The sequence below is a fragment of the Ceratosolen solmsi genome, unplaced genomic scaffold (assembly GCF_000503995.2).
Source record: "Ceratosolen solmsi marchali unplaced genomic scaffold, CerSol_1.0 scaffold13, whole genome shotgun sequence".
Lineage (NCBI taxonomy): Eukaryota > Metazoa > Arthropoda > Insecta > Hymenoptera > Agaonidae > Ceratosolen > Ceratosolen solmsi.
The window spans coordinates 10,599,667-10,616,382 of NW_011948418.1; the positions used below are offsets into that span (position 1 = coordinate 10,599,667).

The 16,716-nt window shown below is 30.2% G+C and overlaps 1 protein-coding gene across 7 annotated transcripts in view; it reads left to right on the forward strand.

Moving 5' to 3' along the window:
- The window catches only part of trio (trio Rho guanine nucleotide exchange factor), a 110,930-nt gene that overhangs the window by 52,054 nt on the left and 42,160 nt on the right, over positions 1 to 16,716 (forward strand). For all 7 annotated transcript variants that reach the window (XM_011497205.1, XM_011497199.1, XM_011497201.1 and 4 more), the window contains one exon: positions 3,205 to 3,523. In XM_011497205.1, coding sequence (XP_011495507.1) covers positions 3,205 to 3,523 — 319 coding nt within the window. The remainder of the gene's footprint in view (positions 1 to 3,204; positions 3,524 to 16,716) is intronic.

Below are 16,716 nucleotides of genomic sequence, written 5' to 3' on the forward strand. Positions count from 1 at the left end.
CATTCATCCAGTTGATCGTACAGCTCAAAAGTACAACTATTGGGTTATTCATCATAGTAAACTAAATATTATATAGATTTATAGACGATTGTGACGTATAGGTAAATAATTGGGAAATAGTCAATGTCTTAAGTTTTGCTTTTGTTTTAAAAGTCACTAATAGTGATCGAGCATACGTTCGCATATAAAATTCGTATCGATCAAGCGAATAAAATATTAATGAATTTTGTACTACAACAATTCAATCGAAGTTCTAATCTTACATTCTGTTGCTAGAGTTTCATTCTCTATTATTTGCCTAGATATTTTAATACTAAAGATTAATTGATTTGAATAATATGAATTTCAAAATACTTAAAACGTAATTAATAGTTTAATTCGTGTAAAATATTTATCAATATTTACGTGATTTCTTATAGTTTGTGTAATTAAAAACAGATAATTTATAACAGATAAGATTAATCAATAATTAATTGTAAATTGTTTCATATATTTGAGAAAATATATTAGACAATATGTCAGAGAGCCATTTACTGTTAATTGTGAGTCACAATATATTTATCGAGCCATATATAAATGAAAAATAGATAATTACTCGTAATTATTCGTGGTATTTGAATAACGACACATCTTATCCGCTTAATTCACACCCACAATTATAATAATTTCGCATACCTTTCACAAGTATAAGCAGGCAAGGGGTGATCGATAAATAAATAACGGCCATTCACGTCCGATCGTCAAATAGAAATCTCGGAAAGAGCAGACCTTTATTTAAAATGGATAAACCGATAGAATAACAATGCCGACAGCTGACAACTCATTGCACTTGCACCCGTCCAACCGGACACGTGCTGATTCTACTGACGAACTCGGTCTAAGTGTGGGGAGTGGAGTACGCGAGTCGGCCCACTACTACTTGCTTATCGCTCGCGTGCATATTCCCGGGCGTGAGGACAATGGAGGGCCAAACGGGAATCCAATATTTCCTGCAATAAGCTGCGCTCTCTTTCCTCTTCCGCTTGGCGAAAGCTCTTATTTCATTCTCTGATGTTTCTATTTCTGGCTAACAGTGGTAAGATTCACGGTCGTTATGGCTCTTTAGGGGCCAGTTCTATTACGATTTATTTATTGCACTGCGAAAGAAGGTAGGTTTTATTACCAGCAGATGACTTTTGCGATACCGGCTTTCTTCACTTTCCAATGCTATAATTCTTTGTTTTTCATTATATCTTTGAAATTTATGAAACTGTTTTTTTTTTTTTTTTTAATTTTAACATCTAACATCTATGATCTGTGTATAACGTTCAATTAGTACACATTCTACATTCATATATTTTTAGTATTCAAATATTTTATATATTTGAAAGTCTAGAAAGATCAAAATTTAATTAAATTACAGTGAAATGTTAGAGAAATTCAATATGCAGATTTTTTTATTATTCAAATTAATTAAATTCATCATTTTTGTATGTATCTTTGTAAGCTTATTCGCATACATGTACATGTAAAACATTCAATTTCGCATTCCTATAAAACTTATATTAATCCAATTGACATTCGTATGTTTTAGAAAGAAAATATAACAATGAATTTAGTTTTATACTTGCTAAGAATGGAAAAAATTAAAATCATTGGGATTGACTACCACGAATAAATTTACTGCAAATCCTTGAAGAGACTGAAATAAATTTACTTTCAAGGCATTTACGTTCGTATCCTTAACTAAAAGTATTAAAGTTTGACTTTCGTGTCGTCTAAATATTTGTTTTTATTAAACGTACTAAGTGAACTTCCAATTAAATGAATTTCTACTTTTCCAAGATAAAATTCTATACGCAACACTTAGCACTTATTATAATTTCAATGTAATTAATATACAAGTTTCCTTTCATTGCTACATTCCTATACTATTCCCTCCTTATAATTATAATATGATTTACAGAATAGTAAACAAGCGAATAGAACAAAATGAAGTAAGTACTTTGCATAAGTTTTACTTTTCTAACAAATTGCTCAATATCATTATTCTGTTACTATCATTAACACAGTTACTGTGATCGAGTAACTTTTTCAAAGGCCGAAAATTGCAAAAGAATTAATAAAATTATTAAGAATAAAATTCAAAATAAGCTTAATTTATAATTTCATAATATTAGTATTGATTTATAAATAGTATATTACACATTAAGTCTACATAATTTTATATAGTCTAATTGTTATAATTACAAGCCTATTTAATAAATATCTTATCTAATCATTTCGAGAAACTAATGAATCTTAGCTGAAACTGTGCGCCACAACAATTATCTTCTCATCTTTTCATTTCATGCTTCTGGCCATATAGACCTTCGATATCTCTTGAGGGAAGTCCTTAAAACCCCCGTCTTCTCCCTTTGGATTAATTTAGATTAATGACTGTGTATTTTCTCGCTCTTTCTTTTTTCCTACATAAGAATCCTTGCATACGCTCCAATTGTAACTGCGGTAAAATAATAATTATTATCTACTTGTTTTACAAACTTTGTATAAAAACATTACAGTTTGTTTATGCTATATTTATTTAATCGGTGAAATAAAAAAATTTAATTCATAATTTAAATTGAACATACAAAATTTAAAAAATAACTTTATAATGTTTCTATCTAGCGTTTAACGATATAAGTTTTATACAGAGACATTTGTGATCTAAGACAACCATGCGCGGGCGCCAACACATACATATTATAAGGACAATTTGAAATTAATTAAAATTTTTACGGAAACTAAAGCTTTATCAAGGCTGAAAAGTTCTATTAATGTAGTCACTTGTACAAGTAATAAAGTTTAAATAAAAAAATTCATAACACTAAAATGTATTATAAAAATTTTTTTAAATAAATAATTTACTCAGAATTAATTGTATATCATTCACGTAATTAATCCTTTAATATTATGGAGAATATAACTGGTAAGTACTTTATTTTTTAAAAGAGCTAAATTATTATTGAATCACATATATGTTTAGGATAAATTTTTTAGGATATATTCTGTTGATTACGTCTATAGATTCATAATCCATGAAGACAGTAAGCTTTTGCCAACTCTATAGACACGCTACGACATACACGCTCAACACGCTGAATATTCCATTGGAAAGCTTATTTTCGACACAGAGTACACCCGGAATAGCTTTTTAACGATAATCGATCCCTTTATTTTCAGACTGGCGTTGCGGAGATGACGTGGGTGGTGGCTGACCATTTGGCAGCGCCGGGCTCGCGAGAACTCAGCGTATCCAAGGGTCAGCAGGTTGAGGTCTTGGAGAACGGTGGCGTTGGCGTTGGAAGCAATGGCGAGTGGACCCTGGTGAGGCTACCCTCGGCCCCAGGTCAGTCGGAGCCGCCGCCCGAGGGCCTTGTACCGACCAGCGCCCTGAAGCAGCCACCCGCAGCCGCCTGTAAAACCTCACCCTCGAGGAAACCTCCTATCTCGCAGACACCGAGCAACATCATTCAGCAAACGTCCATCAGCGCCGAGGACGGTAAGTCACTTTATTATGCTCTTCCCATCGTATCGTATATCGTATATTTATTATGCTCTGCATAATAAGCATATGAAGTCGAGAGAGAATAATATCTTGGCAGTCGAGGCGATACCACTTTATGCGTCCTTGCGGAATTTTCGTGAATGAACGTTATGATTATCTGTTGAAACCCCAAAATGTTTATTTATATTTATACTCGTTTTATTTTGCAATGAATTGTGATATTTCGTGCTTTTGGATACGAAGATTTTCATCATTATAGATAATTTTCGATGTGATAAGAGTTGAAATTAATAACAAATATGGAATTGACCCCTTTACCTTGTATTTTTCATTTAAATATCAAATAATATTGATACAATATTTATCTCAACTAAAAGAGCTTAGCTAACTTTCGACTAACTTAGCTAAATATTTGAAATTCCATTGAAGAATATCATTATATTAACAACAAATTATATCTAACTATTATGCAATACTTCGAAATTATATTTAGTTGTATACAATGTTTGAGTTAATGTGAAAGTCAAATTGTTCTATCGATATTTTGTGATTCTTTTACTTTACCACTTACTAGCTCCCATGTATCCCCCTTCACCACCCTTATTCTTTTCAACCTCCTTGCTCTCTTCCTCCTCTCGCTCTCTCTCTCTCTTTCTCTCTCTCTCTCTCTCTCTCTCTCTCTCTATATATATATATATATATCTATCTATCTATCTGTCCATCTATCTATCTTACTCTATCTTTCTTCTTTGCTCTCACACTCTATTTCCTTCTTGCTTACACTGTCCTACTACGATCAATTGAAAAATCGAATCACGTAGTCGTACGTCAGAAGAAATTTCTTTCTATCTCCCTCTTGAGAAGTTCTGCTTTCCCGCGCCACTTTTATCATCTTCACCGTTCCCTTCTAAGCTTTAAGGGTAACTGTTTCTTTCTCCCCCTATTATCTCACTCTTCTTTCCAAAAGTTCTCTTATTTAAAAAAAATCTCTTTTATTATCTATCCCGCTCATTATCCTTATTTTTTCTTTCTTTCTATCTGTTTTTGCCTATACTTTGTTTCTGTTTTTTTTTCTAAATTTTTAGAATATTTTTTGTAAAGTTCATTATTTTTATTTAAATTTTAAAGCTCCAAGAAATGTGTTAAAGAGACATAAAGTGAATTAAGACGACTTGCAAGCTACAATTAAGTTTATAAACACTCTATAACTACTATCTGTATTGTCATTTATTATTTTTATTTCAATATTTTATACATAAATATATACAATAGTATAAGAATTTTGAAATAAACAAATTCTTATATAATTTCTGATACTTATAAATACTTTTTTAACTTTGTACCATAGTTTACATTAATAATTAAAACATTTATTTAATTTGACGGTTTAATGATGTTTATTTTGTCATATTAATTTTTTATATTATGAAGTTCTGAAGTTATGAAGTAGTCTGAAAGTATTTATGAAATTCCATTATTGAAATATTATCAAATTCAACGTAGTCTATAATTCAGCCCTACTTGACCTCTACGACTATTGTAATAATCTAATCGCATTAATTGAATTTCTATCGGACTTAGTCAATTCTATACTATTTAAAAGTATTAAATTAAAGTTTAAATAAATATGCAGCGCTTTTGGGTAGTGAATTAACTAAATAAACTACATGAATATTTGACTTCGGTTTTTGATCGTATTTATTTTTAAAGCCACAAATTGATAATACATTGTATGAAAATTTTCGATTTCATAAAATGTGGTTATTTGAAGAAAATATTTAACTCACGGATAATATCCTCGTATTAAATAAAAATATCCTACTATTGCATTGATCAGTATAGTCTTTATTAAAAATTCGTAATAAACAAATAATAACTCCAAATATCAGCATAATATTTTTTATTTTAAATAAACATTAAAAAGTACCGAAAGCGTGTTTATTTTCTTAAATTAAATATTGATAAACTCTTTAACGGCGTCGATCATTCAATATCAGTAAAATGTGTTTTTAACCTCCTTGCAGTGTATTTTCCTTTACGATCTTAAGAGAAATATCAAACACAAATCAAACGAATCCAACGACTTGGGACCCGCATATAGTCAGTCACCCACACGTACGCACGCACAGGCGCATTTATCCGTCAATTCGCTCACTTCTACGCCCCGGCACATTCCGGAAACCCGATCAATACGCACCACCCACCAGTAGAACGACACAACTCTGTGCTCTTGACCAGTTTTCAGCCCCCGAGTAAATGACATCTCGGACGGATGGGATCGACTTGGTTAGTCGTATGATGCTCGCTCGCGACCTTTTTCCTCCACCCTTTATTATTTTTATATTTTATTTTTTATTTGTTTCCCTGTGTTTAATCCTCTACATTTACCAACTAAAAATGCCATAAACGTGATGTACTTAGTTCTAGAATAGCGATTCAGCATTATTCCATACACTATTTAATTAATAACATTTTTTAGATCATTAGATTAATAGATTATATGTTGTATGGTCATAGGATTCGATAAATAAAATGAATCCTATTCATTCGAATTTACGGCAACTCATTCGACTGAAATTAATATAGCTAGTATTAGTAATTGTAATCAAAGAGAAAATCTGACGTCGCTGCTCAGGAGTCTCGCTTATATGGCTATTAGACTCTATTAACTTTAATCGAACCTCATCCATCCTCATAGACGAGGTAAATGGTATTGTCCGCTAAGTAATGATTGACAATCCCTTTGGTGGCCGGATGCTTACTTGGCATAGTTGCAGTTTTCCAAATATGATTTCATTTAATAGAGCCCATCTATTGAACGGTATGGTACTATTAGAAAGTATAATTCGTCAATACGAGTCATTATTAACATTTAAGTATTCGTATTGAAACATTTGTTATTTTTAATGAACACTTTTTTAAAGAACAATATTTGAATATGCCGTACCTTGGCCCATATTGCATCTCGAATATTTTAAAAGAAATCTCTTGGTTGCATCGACTATGATAATATAGATTAGGACGTAAAATAAAAAATACATAATTCCTATATAAAGATAAATATTTCCATATTAAAAAGAAATAGAATCTCCATTTTCGCAAATAAATTATTTAATCATACCGCTGCTTTATATCAGGCTAAAGTAATAAATCAAATTATATTGTAGCCACCATATTACTATTGCTTTAAAAATATACTAAAATACACATTTTATGGGTTATCGAATTTATAATAATATTGATATTATAAAACGATATAGTAGATCGATTTTATAATAATAATTTAGAAAATTTAGTCTAAATTATGAAAATACAAGGCTAAATGATGATTAATAGCACTAAGAAGATGACTGAAAATAAATAAGCATATAAATACGTTAAGATATATAAATGGAATTTGTAATCAAACATTTATTTTGCTATTCAAATAAATACGAAGATTCTCTTTATATTTTGAAGAATAATATATCGTTTTATTTCGTGTAATAACCAAATCCACCCTTGATTCGTCAAAATGTATTCCTCAATTGATAATTCATTCTACTTGTGTCAAATATCATTCAAAGTTAAAATATTATAGGTAAAATCGAATGAGTTATTAATTTTTTATTTTTCGGCATGAATTGATTATCCATTTTTATAAATTTAACGAATAAATCGTAAGTAAATCATTCGTGGTATGAATTTTTGATTCTAAGAAATGAGTAATTTTTGTAATTCTCTATATCGCATTGATTCATTATTCTAAAGTATTATCCAAGTATTGACGATGTTAACGTAAAACTTACATTTATACAGTTTCAAGCAATAACAATAAGCTTATACTTTACTTTCAAATGTATTATACGATACAAATAATTCTTTCGTATTTGTCGCTTTGAAAAGGTTCGGTAGAGGAGGAAAAAATAAAAGAAAAACGCAAAACTGCAGCGTTATAATGGAAAGAAACGCTTAGATTTATTGCCGCGTATAATAATGTAACGACGCTGAGCGCCAGCTGAAACTCGAACAGCATAAACAATTATTTTTTGAAAAGATATCGTGGAGCGTAACTCTTCAACAGGGAGAGAAACAGTTTGCGCATACGAGCGCAATGCAAATTTATTTATACAATTCACGCGAGACTTCCTAATAGCCAGAAATTCATTACACTTCTACTATGAATTATGCTTCAATAAAAATAAATACAATATAAAATGATGGTGTGGTACATTGGGAAATAATTTGTCAAATAAATACAACATATGAGATATACCAGTTTTGAGGATAATAAACAAAGAAAACCGAACGAGAATTACTATTTATGATCGTTTAGCCTTCTTGTACTGTTCTTTTGCAACCCCTTTGCCGCTTACTTTCTTTCCCTTTATGTTCCATTGAGATTCAGTATACTGCGAGTGCGTAACTTTATGTGCCTCGATTTGAAATGACCTTATTGACAATTCTGCCAGCCACGACAAATAAAACAATTCGATAAAATCACGTGTTCGCATATACATCGGATCGATTATATCTACAAGCTATTTTATATATTACAAATGTCTGAGATGTAGTCTATATAATTCGGGAAAAGTATATTTTTCAATATTCGTCAATCGGCTACTCCAAATTTAAAGGTTAAGTATCTCTTAGTATCTACAGATGCAAAATATTTGCTGACTTGAATGCCATTTATGCCAAGAGGACATTTAAACGTGAATATCCACGTTTGCGTTTGTCGTGTTTTCTTTCTAAGCATTCATAAATACGTCTATTTAGTTGCTACGATAGTGTGAATAATGGGGAATTCCAACTTACTGCGATATACGTATATCCCGACTATAGACTCCATTTATTAGGCTACTTACCAAGCTCATTTTCAATTGTAGTGTTACACTCAATAAAGTACAGTATATAATAAGAAATATGACCGCTATTGCTGTTACCCTATACTCACTCGGCTTCTATTTATATTCTCTAGAGTTAGAGACTGCAACCGATGCCTCTTCGATTTCCCTCGACGAACAATGAATTTTTTACATCTGTTTCCTGATTTATCTCTTGTTATCTAAAAAAAAATTTCAATTATAATTTCTATAAGAACTCGAATGAGATATATCATTGGATATCAGATGAGCATAAATTGGATTGGATAAATTGAAATTAGCCAGACCAGGCGATTCTTAAATATTATTCGACTAATAATAGTTTTACGCTCAATTTCACACGGTCCATATCTATTCGCATGCGGAGAAAGAAAACTCCATGGATGTATTATAGTATTACAGTAAATTATATTCATACATGTATTACATTGATAATGAAGAGATACGATTAGCATTGTTAATATTTTTGTAATTAAAAAAAAAAAAAAAAAAAAAAACAATCTAGTTTTCAACTGCGTAACTTTTGTTTCTTCAAATATAATTAACGAATCGTTCAGCTAGAGTTCTTAGCAATTAAAGGCAAAGTTTCTGGTACTTTCAATCGATTGATTTTATTATAGAGAGTAATTACATTTGTCGAACTGATTCTTAGAAATTGAATGCTCATATCGTGTGTATAATTAAAAGAAAACGTCTTTTAATATAAGTTGAGCAACTTCTGATAGTTTCCTCAAGTTTCTTAAAATATACAGTATAATAATATAGATACTAATATATATATTTATTAATATTGAAGTACTAAATATTTGAAAGAAAGTTCATTTTCTTACAAAATTATGATTACTTAGAGTCTCTTAATTATTTTTGTAAAGTAACAAACAAAATTTATTTAATACTTTTTCTGCTACTTGACTTGATAATAATTGAAAATATTTTCCTTGGCATCATCAAGCAAATGAATTTTTATAAAAAATATATCAATCTCTGTCTGTCTTCGATAAATTTTTACTTATTTCTATAACTATATCTTACATTTACGAAATATAGTATTACATATTTAGACAAATATAATTTTAAATTCATGTAATCTTAAAAAAATATTTATGAGATTAATTTATTCATCTTCATTAACACTGCCACATACGCAAAATATAAAAATAAATCTTCTAATGATAATAGAGTGTAAAATTTTACATTATGTGCGTATAATGAAAATTATGTTTTATCATTACTTTCTAACATTCCGTATATTTTTATGAAATTATTGGTTATAAAATGCAAAATTTTTATGTATATATTACTTTTTAAAAATATTCTGAATTTAATTGCAATACTATTTTTATAAATTTTTCATTTCACTTATTTAATATTTAATTTTTTTTTTAATTAAAAACTATAATCTTATGTGAAAAAGAATTTTCATTAAAAATATTTTGAGTAATACTTTCTATTTAATCGTTGAAAGTTTTAGATGATTATACTTTGATGAATTTTCAAAAAAAAAAAGTTGAGTGTATTCCATATTCAAATTTATTTAGTAATTTTATTTTAATTGAGTGAATTCATTTACATCAAAATTAATAAAAAAATTTTGTTTTTTTTTCTTTCAATGAAACTTACAAAATTAGTAACAGAACGAGTAAATGTAAAAAAAAAAAAGGTGAAATTACTTCAAATTAATCCAATGTTCTAGTGAAAAGCTAAAAAATCATATGAAATTCATACGAAAGATCAGTATGTCAAAAGCATTAGTAACGAAAACAAAGTTGGTCCAGTCATTTACATATGCACTTAATGATGAAGGCAGGAGAGAGAGGAAGTGAGAGTGTGAGAGAGAATTAATGGTTACAGAGTAAAGGAAAAATTCATTTGTGCTGCAAGGTAAGTGTACTCTTGACCGTCAAAAGCTTTTTCCCTCTCAGTCGCAGGCATTTGCTGTCACTGTTCTCTATCACGTCGTAAACGTCAAAAGCCCGTGTACACAAGCCAAACAGTAGCCTAGCATGTGCATTAATCGAAAAGCTCGCTCGCTCGATATAAAGAAGTGGCGACCTCTTCCGACAAGAGCCAACTCCTCCTCTTCTCCCTCTTCCGCCTCATCCACTTCTTAATCTAGCTTCCTCTTACTTTGCAGCCAAAGACGTTATTTAACAATATTTATAAACCACGGCGCGTACTCGTCGCCCGCACCTCTCCCGCCGCTCTTTCTTCGCCCCGTACGCCAACACAAGTAAACGCATACCGTTCTCTATCTATCTCTCTCTCTCTCTCTCTCTCTCTGCCTCTCTTCCTCTCTTCCTCTCTTCCTCTCTTCCTCTCTTTCTCACACGCACACACGCACGCACGCACGCACACACACACACACACACACACACAAACTTGGTTGGGCACGTCGTCGTTTTCACCGTTCGAAGGCCAGCGGCCACGATGCGCGCTTATGTTAAATACGCGTGTGGGGACGTGCGTGTTGCTGCCGGCAGCTGGGGATCGCCGACTCGCCCGTAGGACACGGCAGTTTGACCATTGTCACGGCGCCGTGGACAACGACAACGGCGCTGAGAGTTGTTTGCCCGTCGTAACCGTAGCACGCACCCGTAGTTCGCGGCGTCGCGCCTCCCTTTCCCACTCAGGATTTCGTCGTTACTGCAGCTGATACAAAGTAAGAGGCTGCCGTTGCGACCGAGAGAGATAGCTCTCGTCCTTACCAATACCATCGGGCTTTCTTATTTTCTTATGTGATGCCTTCAGCCTATGTTTTCCGCCTGCAAAATCCTGCAAAATTGTTTCTCGGCACTGCGTTCGCTTTTTCGTATACCCTTTGGCTCTTCGTTTGGTCATTACGCTTATAACTTAGCCGCCCGATCATTCGTCTTTGTCGAATAATCCATTAATTGGTAATCACGCGCGCTTTGCTTCAACCGATCTTTCAAATCAGTGCTCAACGATTAAGCTTACGTTCAAGCATGTGTGTCACATGCTCTGTTTGTAAGTAAAAACGCTTATAGCTCGAGGCGTACCCTTACGGAAATATTATTTATAACGGTATTTAAAAATAAAGATTTATTCGGATAACTATTGAATAACATTTTTATTTGACGGATGTATAAATAGATGAATGTCTGCTACGCAAAAAATCTTGGTCTTGCCGTAGAAGAACTCTGATTCTTAAAAGTGACACTTTCAAAACGGACATTCTGTTAAATTCTTCTTATCACAAAGTTAAAATCCTGTCAAAAATTAATTTGTGCCTATAAATTATTCGAGTGCAACCGAGTGAGAATAGGAGGCTCGCTCGATACATAGAAATGACGAAGCTGCTGTTGAAATTAGTTTGAAAATAAGTTAAAAGTGTTTCGAGCTATGGAAAATATCGCGGAAGTCACGATGATACGACTAGCCGAGTTCCTTAGTTGGAATCTTTGACGAACTGCCCACACGTATACACACATATCATCTCTTTGACGATCTTGAAATATTTTTATCCGAGAACAGCATGTGTCAAAATATGGCTGAAGACAAAAAAGACTCGAGGCGCAAGATTAACATTTTCTAAAAATTACGAGTAAATGATGGTAATGTGAGCGAATTTCTTACGGATTTATGTGAGGGAGAATTATTTTTCCTCTTGCTTATATCGAATATCCAGTATACGGGGGAAAAAAAAAAATATATCATTCTCTCATTTGCCTGGCGACATGTCAAATGCATGTAAAAAGCAAGCGAATGCGTCTAGAAGAACTCGCTCGTTGCCCCGAAATGTATCAGGTAAAATATCGAAATATCTATTTTTTACCGCCGCGATATTTTTCCGATTGGATTCTGAATAATAAGCTATACTTAAAAACGTATTTCAGTCCATGCAAAAGCTAAAATCAGCTCATGCATTAACTATAATCGGGAAAATCCAACAACAAGAACAAAAAATAAATCGACAAAGTAAACAAAAGCATTTACAGTACATAAATAATTTTGATTTTTGATGAAATGCAACGACTTATTTAATAATAATAAATTTTTTTTTCTCTCTTTTAATAATAATATTATCGTGTTAATAATTTATGTTTTATTATTGTCATTTGTTTAATTAAGATATTGGATTTTTCAAATTTTACAATCTTACAAAACCTTCATTGTAGCATTTTCTTCATTTCTCGTTTACGTTTATTCATACGTTGCAACATAACTCGTATGTAAATAACAATTTTATATTTACCTTGCAATAACAAAAATAATAAATATCGTGGCATAAACAATTTATACGTCTATACGTATATATTGATAAATGCAAAATAATGAAAAATTTTTATAACAACAAAAATTTATTCATCTATGGAGTAATTCTAAAACTCTACATATTTATGATATTTATGTTTTAAAACAAGAAATGAAGCAAAGCACAACTGTACGAATGTTTTATCAACTGTTTTATTTTCCTTCGCCGGAAAACTTACCTAGAAGTATTTTGAATTATAAAGTAAAATAATATCCTTTGTATTATTAGGTTTTCTCTACATTTATTGTTGACGAATTTTTCTTAAGATATAAAAAATTTATGACAACTTAAAAACTACATTGTAATGTCATCATAATACTAAAGTAATATACGATACCATAAAGTAATTGATCGCGACTTGTCTGATAAATAAGTAAATTAAAATAAAGTTAACAATAGTATAAAAATCACATTGTTTTTAATTTATAGAATTTCCCAATATTCATGAAAATAACATTGTGCCGATCGATTAATAGATTACGAAAAATATATAGTATATTTATACGTAAAAAAAGAATAATTACAATATATATATTGAATTATTTTCATTTTACACATTAAACTTTCTTCAGACATTTTTGTTTGTTAAACACTCCTTTTTATTTAAATAACTTTTAACTATTTCTATTTCATCGCTGCCCCCCCCCCTCTCTCGCTTTACGCGTTTTTCGATTTGTTTATATACTTATCTGCTTCTCGACCTTTCTATACAAAAGATAATAGACACGAGTAATGATGCGAGATATTGTCAAATGCAATGTTAAAGTCACGAGTGCATATATTTGTGCCAAAACTATATATTTGTCTCGAGGTTAACATATTCATTATTGAAACTGTCGGAAATTCATAGCTTCTGTCTTTTTTTTTTGTCTCATTACTATCTTATACACTTTCTTGATTTTTCTCTTGTCGTAGTTCTAATGTACGATGTAATGGAAAACATTAATTTTCCACTGTGGTGTTGCCGGCAGAGTGCGGTTGGCTGTTGCAATCGTTTATTTTTGATTTTTGAAATTATAATTCGTGCACTGTTGCTAGAGTCATAGATGAATTATTCAAGATGCAAAACTTCTTGATAAATTTTTATAATTATAAAAAACAAACAAACAAACAAACAAACAAATTAAAAATATTAAAACTCATATCGTATTCTTTATAATATTATTTTTGCTATAAGAGATAATTATAAAAATTGTTTGATTACAATAAATAATGGAAAGATTCATTCATACGTAAATATAATTTGTAATATACAATTTTTAAAATTTTTCCTTAACCTTTAGTTTTATAAATTATACAACTCTATCCAAGATTAAACAAATTGGCACATGCACTTCTAGATCCATTACACTTAATAGACATTCTATCCATAATCTTGATAAAAGAAAAATGATTATTTACTTTTGAAAAAAATAATTTTTAAGCGAAACGATATAAGCAATAAAGCAAATCTTTTATTTTTGATGTATTTATTAATTTGATATTTAAAAGTTTTGCAATATATTATTGTTATTATGCAAATAAAAAAAAAAAAAAAAAAAAAAAAAAAAAAAAAAAAAAAAAAAAAAGAATTGCAAGTTCTAGAATAATCATTGTTGTAGTACATATTCATTATTTAGTTTCATAATTATCTAAAATAACATTAAAAATTTTCAAAAAAATTATATTTGTCTTTTCTCTATTGCTACTATTTATTATTGTAATATATGAATAATTGCGTGTATTCTAATAATTTTTAAAATAAATACGAAAAATTTTGAAAGCTTTTCACCTCTCTCGAAAGACTTTCATAACTATCGAAAAATATTCGATGCCTTTGCAAGACTAGAACGAAACTTGTCATGGCCACAAACTTAAGTTTTGATGCATGAAAATTTTATTAATTGAAACAGAAAAAAAATTATTTGTTTTATTCAATTGTATTTAAAACTTTAGACTCTTATAATATATGTTAATTGATGAAATGTGAGTTAACTAACAAACGATTATTCTTTCGTTATTGTAATTTCATATGCATTACTAATTAAGTTTTAAAACTTCATATTGAAACATAAATAAATACTTTAGAAACAGACGTAAAAAATAAATGTTCACATCAGTAGAATGAAAAGATCCGTTGCTTTCAAAGCAGAATTCTTCCTCATGAAAATACTGAATATTATCTAATGCTCATTATTAAGTTGTTACAATAAACATTTAAGTTTATAAGACTTTAAATGGGAGATATATATCTTAAAAATTTGTTAAAAAGACGTTAACTTAATTATGATAAATTATCTTATTGACAGCCAAGAATATTAATAACGAATACAAATGTAATTTTTTCTACCAAAAAGTAAAATAACTTAATTGTTTAGAATTTACGTTCAATTATATTTATAAAAAATCAATTGTTTGCTAATAATCGATTTTCTAAGTTTTGTATTAAAATTATGATTACTTTAGTAACTTATATAGTAATGAGAATATTGATTTAAATTACGTTACAAAAATATAAGCGACTTTAAATATTAACTTAAAGTTTCTTTATCTTCTCACATATTCTTCTAACGATTATCTTATAATGAATAAAAATGAATGCATTTAGAGACACGGTAAACAATTTTTTACATCAGCATATATATTAACAATAACGATGTGACCTGCTAATTTTGTTATAATCGACATTTATATATGCGCAGTGAATCTAGTAACTACGACTCAAAGCCTTTATTAATACTCTCATTCAATCATTCAAAGGCGCTTCCATTGGCATATACACTATTTTAGTAGATTCTTTTTACGAACTGTCACATATGTTTCAATCGGTTTTTGTAAGCAATTTAAATTTACAAAGAGCCTTTTAATCTCGTCCAACTGTGGATTTAAAGAAACGAAGAAAAAAAACATATATATATATATATATATATATATATATATATTTCCCTATTGTATTTGAAACTGTAATTTGTTTTTCATTTGAAGAAGAAAGATTTAGATAAAATGAATTTAGATAACAAAGAAAATTAATATAATTAATATGAAGCTTAATATCTATAATAATTATTAAAGAACAATATCATAATATTTTACGATTATCAGCCAATCGGCGTAATTCGATTAAATTTCATGAAAGATTGTGTAACATTGTTCACGATGTTCTTGCGAAATATCAAAGATTTTTCTGCCGATCCTTTGTTATTTTTTTTTCCAAAGTTATTTTAAAATTTAAAGCTCGTTTAATGTTCCTTGAGGATTTCTCCGTAAAATGAACTCGTGTCTCAGGAATAAGATGAAAAATATAGCGAAGCGTCATCGAGGACGTGAATAGGAAAGCCACGGCCAACGTCGATGTGTTCTTCCGGCGTTAGATTGTACGATAAAGCCACTCATAATAAACAAGGAGCGTACGAGCACACTCACGTGCTAAAATATCATTAACGCCGTGATGGCGAATGCGCTTCTCGATCCCTCTGAAGGCTTCTTATAAAAAAAATTTCGTTAAAAAAGATGCTTGTGCGCGCGCGTGCCTGTGTGTATATGTATTTATGTATTGGGGTTTTCTAGCACGTTAATATCAATTTGGACGGAAAGTTTGAATCATTGGTAATGCGCATCCTAGATCAGTGATGTATATCGATACGAATGTGCACATTTTGCTAACGATTGGTATACAATTATAATTGATGGGAATTAAGCTTGACGCGCTTTTTATTGATTATTATCCAAATTTAAAAGTAATTGGACAACGGTATCTTACAATAGATCCATCTATTGCGAAATGGAAAATAATGCCGATTTCGTGCTAATTGAAAAACTTATATTTCAGCGAACCATCATTCATTATTCTGCGAGAAAAAAAAAGTAATTCGATCGAAGGTAACTAATGCAAAGTTACATTATCTAAGAAAACAAAAAAAATTGTAAATGAAAACTTTTGTTTGAAAACGAGAGGATGTATTTAAACAGTTGAATTATAAAATAATCGAAGTTAAAATTGCTCAACTTTATTCAATTGGAAATAAGCTATTCAAAAGTTTGATTTATAAAATAAATTTGCCAAGCGTACA